General features: G+C 37.7%; 1 protein-coding gene across 1 annotated transcript; it reads right to left on the bottom strand.

Annotated features, from left to right (window-relative positions):
* Positions 1-7336: 7336 nt before the first annotated feature.
* LOC145738111 (uncharacterized) lies at positions 7337-9580 on the bottom strand. The gene is made up of 3 exons (XM_081992973.1): positions 8242-9580; positions 7982-8071; positions 7337-7553 (listed from the first exon to the last, which is right to left on the bottom strand). Exons 1-3 carry the CDS (start codon positions 8292-8294, stop codon positions 7337-7339), a joined length of 360 nt encoding a protein of 119 aa, XP_081849099.1. The 5' UTR covers positions 8295-9580.
* Between the last annotated feature and the right edge of the window lie 481 nt (positions 9581-10061).

Here is a 10061-nt window from a genome sequence, read left to right as displayed (position 1 = left end):
GGTGCGGGGAAAGCGTGTAACGATAATGAAAACTACCTACGGACCCTTCACTACTGATTAGCCTGACTACTGTAGATTAAGACACGGAGATAGTACGGCGGTACGGTACGGTTATGTAAAACTGACTACTCGGCGCCGGAATTTATTCCAAAAACCCAGAGAGGCCCAATTACGTGACCAGCGGTGTTCCCGCCACTCGTCCTAACCTCTAGGTGCCTCTCCCCGATTCCCCGGGGTTCGACAAATAGAGCCTCCGTTGCACACTGTTTCCCCAAGCATGCAACAGAGGTTTGAAGTCTCGTGACGTTGCCAGTCACACAGCCGCTAATCCCTCCAGTATCCCCAAACCCGTTTACTGCTCCGTTTCCCCGGAGCTAAGCAAACGAGTCACAGGATTCACCGTTCCCGCTTGCTACACCGTTTCCCCGGTGTTCAACAAACAGGAACAGGACCAGATGGATTACCTAACTGTTTTCACAAAAAAAAGTAACTGAAGCCGGCGCCGTTTCACCAGAAATACCCTCAAACGGAAAACCCCGGAAAAATATAGCAAATGCCCCAAATGAAAATCCCCGGACAAATATAGTGAATGCCCCAAATGAAAGTCCCCGGACAAATATAGTAAATGCCCCAAATGAAAAACCCCGGAGAAATACTGAAAATGCCCCAAACGGAAACCCCGGGAAAATACTGAAAATGCCCCCAATTTACAGTCTATTAAAATATCTACAGTTAACGGTACGGGTTTAAACAGCAAACAGAACAAATACCGGACGGTCGGTATGTGCCTATTTTTTACTTACAAATTCGCGGAGATAAGAGATAACGGTCGGCACGGATCGGCTTAGCTGGCTGGTTTCGATCTTTTGATGATCGAAAAATCCCCATTTTCCGGCTCGGGGCCTTCTTTTATACACAAAACCCACGGTGGGGGCTGTTAGTGGCGGTACCCACTCTCAGCGCCCACCGAACCATTTCGAACGGCCCCGGACGATCCCGATAGAATCGACGCCACGACGGCCGCGGTCTAGCACCCAGCAGTGAAGGTCACGCGTATTTTAATTAAATCAGCGAAAAATTAGTAACTTCGTTACACTACAGGTCGTCCTCCGAACTTTCGGCGCGATATCGGCTAGAGCACCAGTGGCGGCGATGTTTGAAATTAAACGAATAATTGCAGACAAATGTTCCAGATTTTTTTGCTAGAATTACGTACTTTGCTGAGTAGGTCAGATTAAATTAGCTACTTTTTGTCATTAGAAGAAAGGTAGTGTAAAAAAAACGTCGTAAAAAATCTAAGTTTTTTTAATATGAAATATACTTACAAATGAAACTCTAAATTACTAAGTACAACTGCACTTCTGTTTTTTATTAATTTCTGAATAAAGTTACTTTATTATTTATACTCCTGATACGGGGTTTCGACTTTTCTAGAAGCTTGTTGCTTTCATAGTGTATGTCGCAATTTAAAAAAATGTGTCAGAACTAATTTAACTAACAACACAGCATGTCCATTTAACACATCATCATCATATAAATGATCTTGAAAGTAGTTCCCATGTGGTTCATAGTATTTACTATTAATATTTCTAACAGATTTCTATTTTGGTTAAAAATATTTTGAGTTTTAATATAGAATCTAAAAATTTTTTCTGCGCTTTACATATTTCAGTAACTAGCTTGGATGCCCTCACTAACCTACCATAGGTCTTTCTTTGCTGCAAAGAGCTCATCACCGATTCGCTTTCTAGCAAAGATAAACATTTTGCGCACTTTAAACAATTCCTTAATTTTCGTACTGTAAATCCTGTAATATACCCAACTATATCCTCTGCATACAACGTCAAGTTCCAAGAGTCCGAAGATAAAAATGAATATTCTTTTATATCATGACTAATTTTATTTTCCATTTCAAGAAATTTATCATTTTTTTCAAGATCATCCCCCTCATCCGACCTTGTAATACTAGTTAATTTTAGTTGTAGTATATAGACCTCCTAACGGTCTTTTTACCGACTTTTTAAAATATTTTGACTGTGTTTTAAACAATCTTTTTAGAAATCACTTTATTTGGTTATAGCTGGTGATTTCAATCTAAATTTCGCTGTACCTAGTTTTAATCTATCGCTTTTTAATGATTTGTTATGCACATTTAATTTGTTGGCTACTATTAAGGAATCAACTAGAATTACAGGTACGTCTTCAACCTGTATTGATAATTTTTTAGTTAGCGCCCCCCTTTTGCATTCGTCCCTGGTGGTGGACTTAGGGTTGAGCGATCATTACGCGCAGGTTCTGGTGGTTGATTTTGATAATATACTTTTTTCCCCGAAATCTGAGACGCAGTACGCGGTGAGAAGGAATTTCTGCAGAAACAATATAAATAGATTTGTGGAGTTTATCGAAACCGAAAATTGGGCCGACGTTTATTCTCAGAGCTGCCTTGATAGCGCCTGCCAAGCCCTTTTTAGGATACTCTCTAATCAGTTTGAACAGTGTTTTCCGCTGAGCAAACAACGCCTCACAAAAAAACCCGTTAAGTCAAAGATTCGTGTTCTGCCCCCGGAATTGCAACAATTAAAAAAAATGATAACATTATACAATGATCTTTGTAGGGTTGATTCCAGATATAAGGAAATTGTTAACAAAAGCACAAAGATATACAGAGAAAGGTTAAGGGAGCATGTTAGAGGTGAATACGACGGAAGAATACTCAAATCTAGTAATAAGTCGAAATCAATGTGGAATTTTATCAGAGAGGTCAAAAAGGAAAATCACGTAAGTAAGATTAAAATTTGTAATAATGGGGTACAGTTGTCTGACGAGAGTATGGCTGAAAATTTTAATTGTCACTTTTCTACAATTTTGGCAAATCAAGACACTATCGATTACAAATTTATAGAAGCATGCACTACTTTGAATCGGAATACTTGTTTTCTATCTCCCGTTTGTACGCTGAATGTTTTGGACCTTATCACTGCGTTGAGGAGTTCCAACTCAGCCGGTTTTGACGGAATTTCAAGTAACTTAATTAAGCGCTGTAAGCTTTTATTGTGTGATGTACTTACTTTTGTAATTAATCTTTCAGTGGCAAAAGGTCAATTTCCTGATTGTCTAAAGCTCGCAATTGTTATTCCACTTTTCAAGAAGGGTGATCCCAATGACTATTCAAATTACAGAGCAATTAGTTTGTTATCATATGTTTCTAAAATTTTTGAACTTAACTTACGAAATCAAATGTTATCTTTCTTGCAGAAATATAATTTTTTCAACGCCTCTCAGCATGGATTTACACAGTCTAAAAGTACTGAGTCTGCACTATGCGATTTTCAAATTCGAATAGTTGATGCACTGGACAAAAACCTGTCGGTGGTTGGCCTTTTTGTGGACTTCTCGCGAGCTTTCGACCTTGTAAACCATGATATATTACTTGCAAAGTTGCACAGATGTGGTTTTCGTGGTAAAAGCTTTGAAATTGATGTGCTCCTATCTCTGTATTATGCAAACTTTCATTCACACCTGCGTTATGGCATACTAAACTGGGGTCTCAGTGCTCATGTGTCGCGAATATTTTTAGTTCAGAAGTACGCCATCAGGATAATGTAGACCTATGTTTAAAAAACTTGGAATTCTTCCTTTGTCTTCTGTTTATATTTATCAAGTATGTGTTTTCGTGTTCAAAAATAAAACCAAGTTTGAAACTTATCGTACATCGCATTCACACAATACACGTAATAAGGACCAGTTGCTGCCGAATTATCACAGAACTGGGTTATACCAGAAAGGCATTTTCTTTAACGGGTGTAAGTTTTATAACCGCATTGACGATTCCATTAAAAATTCACCTAACGTCAATGTGTTTAAGTCTAGATTAAAGCGGCTCTTACTTGAGAGAAACTGTTACAGTGTGGAAGAGTTTTTAGATGTAACGTAATTTATGTAGTTTTGTATTAAGTTTGTCAATTTGATGTATTCGCATTATTTGAGGATTCTTGTAAATGTATTGACGTTTTCCTCAGTTGCATGTTTTGCATGCTTAATTGGAGAAATAAATGATTTATTATTATTATTATTATTAGTACAGTTCAAAATATTGTCACGTTTAGGGGGTAGTGTAGGAAGAGAAACAAGATCGTAGCTCAAGTATGTCTTCTTTATTAGGCTAGGCAGTGAACACTGTCCAAGAGGGGGTGTGTGGGTGTGGGTGTATGTGCGTAAGGCCTTCTGAAGTGCCGCCAAGCGGAACCCGCTCGATACGAGCAGGGTGCCCCTATGTCCAACACGCCCAAAAGACTTACTTAAGGCACTGCGCAAGGTAACGAGCCGTCCGGGCACTAGAAAGTTCGGACTGTCGCTCGTGACCTCCCTCTGGGGATGACCCCAGAGTTCGGTGATTTAGCCGAGCTACGGTGCATCTTTTATACTCGTCAGCGACCTCATTACGCTAACCTTGCTGACTATGGTGGTTACTGGGTGTGCACCGTAACTATTAACACGGGTGTGACAATATTTATGGTACCAAAGTCGGCAATGTTTCCCGCTTTGGAACCTACAATTTGAACTTGTACCAAAAGGTGCTTGTAGGCAGCCTGAAATTGACGGGCTGTTGGGTTGTTGTTAAATCCCCCTTTGCTCCTGATTGCCGCAAAGAACAACTCTAAGTGATCTTGGGACAATCTACAGGTGGCAATATACTTTAATAATTTTGTTTCTTCAACATATTCTTTATATAAAGCCTTAATCGACTCTATTGCGATTCAAAACCCTATAAACCCAGTTTTTCTTCTGCACTCTGTAACTGGGCGACCCTCTAATTTAAGGCCAAGAATATAATGCTTCATTTCTTCAAAATATGAAAAAATTTCATCTACATTGCCAGGAGACAAAGACCGCTTATATTTGTATTTGGCCCACTTACCTTTTGAATTAAAAATATCAAACAGGTTGTTAAAATTTTGAGATTTATTGGGTCTTCTGTCTCACACAAAAAAAGGTTTGTTGGGAAAATGGAATTTCGCACTATTTTCAACTAAGTTGAAAATAACATTAACCTAGTCGTCCCAACACAAGACCACTGACTTAGGCTCGGTCTTGTTACCTAAAAACGCTGACGTTTCGGTGGAAAATCTACCACCGTCTTCAGAGAATCTAAAAAAGAAAAAACACAACGGCAGAACACAGAAAACAACAACTTAATAAATATTAAACCTGATAATGTTCAATATGGAACTCTGAGAAGGGTTTTGTCAATAAAAATTGACATAAATTTTGACTTTTTTAAAAAAAAAAGTCAAAATTTATGTCAATTTTTATTGACAAAACCCTTCTCAGAGTTCCATATTGAACATTATCAGGTTTAATATTTATTAAGTTGTTGTTTTCTGTGTTCTGCCGTTGTGTTTTTTCTTTTTTAGATTCTCTGAAGACGGTGGTAGATTTTCCACCGAAACGTCAGCGTTTTTAGGTAACAAGACCGAGCCTAAGTCAGTGGTCTTGTGTTGGGACGACTAGGTTAATGTTATTTTCAACTTAGTTGAAAATAGTGCGAAATTCCATTTTCCCAACAAACCTTTTTTTGTGTGAGACAGAAGACCCAATAAACCAAGAAAAAAAAAAAATGAGTAATTCGTCTCAACAAACATATAGAACATATCTCCAACAAAAATTTTGAGAGTTCTCCAAAATTTTAATCGCACCAAAACACGTCCTTACTAACTTCAGCATATTGTCACGTTAAGGGGTAGCTCAGAAGGAAGAATATTCAGGTTTCCACAGGTAACCCACTTTTATTTGAACGTAATAATTTAATAGCTAGACAATAACCTTACCCCCAGATTGCCAAGATGGCGGGGAGCATGATGTGGTCCGGGTTTGACGGGGGGCGACGCTTTATCGGGGATGAATGAACCCTAGACTTGTGTCCGAGGGCATTCACCGGGCCGGTAAAGTCGTTAAGTACCTCACAAAGGGAGGTAAGTAGGTACGGCAACTTATGCTGCTCGCCCACACTATTTCCTTTGCTAGGGCTGATCTGGGGTGTGGCACTTGGTCACCTACTGCTCCACGTTGCGTTGCACAATAGGCGTACCCAGACTAACCCAGAGATCAGTCAGTGACTTCCCTCTGGGGAAGACCCCAGAGTTCGGTGATTTAGTCGAGCTATGGTGCATCTTTTATATTCGTCAGCGACCTCATTATGCTAACCTTGCTGAGCAGTGTTGGTTACTAGGTGTGTACCGTAACTACTAATACGGGTGTGAAGAGCCTGTGTTTTCCTGTCACGGGATGTTTAAAACTTGTGTGTAAGTTAGTAGCGTCAACTAGTCGTGCACCAAGATGTTGGACAGCACTAATATTTGACACAGCTCCGTCAAATGTCAGTGAAGTCACTGTAACACCACCCTCTTGAACAAAGAGTAAACACTTTTTTACAACTCAAGGTGTAAGACCGCTGGTTAAAAAATATCCCACCGGAATCTTTTACCTCTGGTTGAGGCAAACCAACATAAAAACTACAGCATTCTTTGCTTCAGACAAATCCTCTGAGTCGTGATGTGCCCCCACATCAATAAAACCGGTAAAGCGGCTTCCGTCCCACTCTATTCTTTTCCTGATGGCCATTTCGTCCATTACTAAATTACACAGTAATGGTCCATCAGTCAAAAATAATCGCTGTTTTAAAGCGTCTAATGATTCTTTAGTGAACCCAGGACTTCCATCAATTGACGTGTACCACCTAGAGATCGTTCTAAGGTGTGGCAAAGAGTTTTTAAATGTCTTCCTAACAAGTTTATAGGCTCTGGGAGAAAAGAAGGCCAAGCTTAGCGCAAAAGCTCTTAATTCTGGTTCAAAGTGGTGTGTAGTGGAACCCTTTATTATGCGTTCAAACATAATTGCGGCAGGACCTTCAAGTGATGCCTAAAAACAAAAATGTTTTAAGAATTGATTTGATTTGATTGAATTGATGATTGTTTAAAATGATTTAAGAAAATGTAATTTAACGTAAAAATACCTTGACAATAGATACAGAATGGTCGGTTGAAAAGCCTTCTTCTTGAAATAATCAAGCAGACTCTTCAAGTCTTTAACTTTGCTCTTCAAATATCTAACATTGCTTTGTAAAGTCTTTATGGTATGATTCTTTTTTCTTATTGAAGCTTCGTAGCTAAATTTCTTTTTCTCTTTCTTGGTGTTGAAAAATCATCACTTGACAAATCTCCAACGTAGTTCTTTCTTTTCCTTAAAGTTAATAAAAAAATTATTTGAAAATTTGTTCCTAAAAAGTTGAACAAAATAAAGTTTGTAATTGTAATGTAATATGATGATTTTTTTAGTACTAAATTTTGTAGTATTTAGTAAAGTAGCTTTTTGTTGGACCCTTTAGCAACTTCAGTGATCCATGGAATTCTGAAGTATCAGGAGGGCTACCAGAACGTTTATGATTTAATTCTGCTAACAACTGTTCTGCAGTACTTGGTGCTGTGCTTGTAGAAGATGAGCATAATACTTCTGATACTTCAGGTTGAGGTTCTGTGAACACTATGTAATTGTGACTAAAAAAATGTAAAATAAATACACTGCTTTAAAAGTTTAAATAGTATATTACACACCGGGGTGGGAAGAGTTTCATTACTGTCGAGAGATTAGTTAGATAGCCGAGACGCGAAGCGTCGAGGTTTAGCTAGGATCTCGAGACAGGAATGAAACTTCCTACCGAGGTTTGTATACTATTTTATTTACAACCATCATATTTCTATCAAAATTTACAATTTATTGTTACATTATATTGTTTTAAAAAATTTGATTCAATCATCTTTTTTTTTTTTTTAAATATTAACAATCACAATTTTAGAGGGCGGGAAATGAGGGAGGGAAGTGAGGGCGGGAAGTAGAGGTGCGCAATATGATACTTCCTAACCTTCAATGACGTTAGTAATGACAGCATTACATATATGGTTGTAAATAAAATTATATTCTATACCATTCAGTTTCCATTTCAAACTGGGTAGACAACACAATATTTGCATCCCCAGTATTTGTAGTAGACTCATGTTGTATGTCTTCTGGAAGGCTAAAAGTGTATATATTGTAATTATTATTTTAATCTTCAGTAAACAAAGATGAAAAAATATATAAATAAAAAAAATATCCAAGTAACAAATATTGAACAAAACAATACCGAATTTTTAAATTAAGTCAGTGCCAGCTCCTTTTGCAACAATGTTTAATACAAAAACTTACCTGCCAACTCCACTTAAAGTATCTGATGAATTTTCATCTTTCGTATTGTCCATTTCACATTTTTCCAATTGGTCACTGATTGAGGTGCTGAACCACCACTATATTCAAAAACTGCAATTATATAAAACAAATGTAATACTTAGTACCTAGTAGTAGAGCTTTTGTTTTAATATTCCTGTTAGGCTTCGGTTTTTAGTTTCATGTAAGTATGAGTGTAACTGGTACTAGTCTTTTCTGAATTCTTGAATTATTTATGATATATTTGAATTATTTTGTTAGACGCCGCCCCTGATTTCTGTTTACAATAGACAGTCAGTACTAATCAGTAGCAACTTACCTATTTAAGACTAAAAGCTGGATTTATAAACTCTGTTGTTCCCGTTGCTCGTAATTCGCGTCGTTTCCACGTTACTCGCAGTTCGTTGCTCGGACCGGTTGTTCGTGTATTAACAGATTAATCAATTTATATTGTGTTACTGGTTGTTGGAGTTGTTCGTTTCTGATTGATCAGATATATTTGACATTTGACATACGCCATATCTCAGCAAAATTGGCCCAGCACAATTCCAATGTAACCCAAGATAATTTTGTATTTTATTTGTTTCATATATTTTTGTCTGTCCTGGCTTCAATTTTAATTCAGTTTACTCGACAGGTTGGTGGTATAAAATGGATATGGATAAACGGATTCTCCTTGGTGCTTTTGGCTTAGTTATATGTGCCTATTTGGCATCAGCTACACAAAGAAAAAAGCAAGTTCGCAGATACAAAGTTCGGCCCATCAATCGGCAGCGGATGGTTGGAGGAAGTTTTTATTACTACCAAAAAATGAAAAAACTAGATGAACCTTAATTTTTTAAATACACGAGAATGACGCATTCAGTATTCCAGAAATTATTGACAAAACTTGGACCTCTCATAAAAAAACAGAAACAAAAAGATGGCATTTCACCTGAAGAAAGGCTTGTGATTACTTTGCAGTAAGTTTTTGTTATTTATTGCATTTCACTTGCTGTACCTGTCTCAAGGAACCAACATGTAGGTACTCGCCTGGAATTTTCAAATTGGACATACCACAGTGCACAAAATTATTCACGAGACCTGCATTGCAATATGGGTAGTGCTTGCCCCAGAATAATTAAAAAGTCCATCTACCTCAACAGAGTGGCTAAATATTTCTAGAGGATTTGAAGACAGATGGAATTTTCCTCATTGTGTAGGGGCTCTAGATGGGAAATATTAACAAGCACCTGCAAAAAGCGGATCCCAATTTTTTAATTATAAGAAGAACTTTAGTGTTGTTTTGTTAGCTGCTCGTGACTCAAAATATCGATTTACACTAGTGGACATTGGAGCATATGGGTCCCAGAGTGATGGTGGTATTTTCAGACAAAGTGTTTTTGGGCAGAGGCTGGAAGAAACCAATTTAAATCTACCTCAAGACAATATTTTTCCAAGGTCATGCACAAAAATGCCCTTTTTTAGTGGCGGACGAAGCCTTCCCTTTAAAACCCTACATTATGAGACCATATCCTGGTAGGGGATTATCAAATACCCAAAGAGTTTTTAACTACAGGTTATCACGTGCTCGCCAAACAATAGAAAACAATTTTGGAATTTTAGTGGCAAGGTTGAGAATCCTAAAAACAACTATTGTTGCAAAAGTGGAAAATATAGATAATATAGTTAAAGCAGTAACAGTTCTCCACAATTTCTGCCTAAGAGAATTGGAACATGATGAAGAAAATATTTACTGTCCTCCAGGATTTGTTGATAGTCCTGGCATGGATAATGGAGAAGAGATAACCATCCACTACATT

The sequence above is a fragment of the Ips typographus genome, linkage group LG15 (assembly GCF_016097725.1).
Source record: "Ips typographus isolate SLU linkage group LG15, UJ_Ityp_2.0, whole genome shotgun sequence".
Taxonomy (NCBI): Eukaryota; Metazoa; Arthropoda; class Insecta; order Coleoptera; family Curculionidae; genus Ips; species Ips typographus.
Note: the sequence above shows the minus strand (reverse complement) of the source record. Positions and strands in the feature narration are given on the sequence as shown.

Excerpts from the sequence above, each read along its gene's own strand:
- LOC145738111 (XM_081992973.1), bottom strand. The coding sequence starts at position 8,294 with ATGGACAATACGAAAGATGAAAATTCATCAGATACTTTAAGTGGAGTT. Across the intron at positions 8,072-8,241 it reads ACTTTAAGTGGAGTTGGCAG|CCTTCCAGAAGACATACAAC; the intron begins GTAAGTTTTTGT and ends ATACACTTTTAG. Across the intron at positions 7,554-7,981 it reads TTTGAAATGGAAACTGAATG|TCACAATTACATAGTGTTCA; the intron begins GTATAGAATATA and ends ACATTTTTTTAG.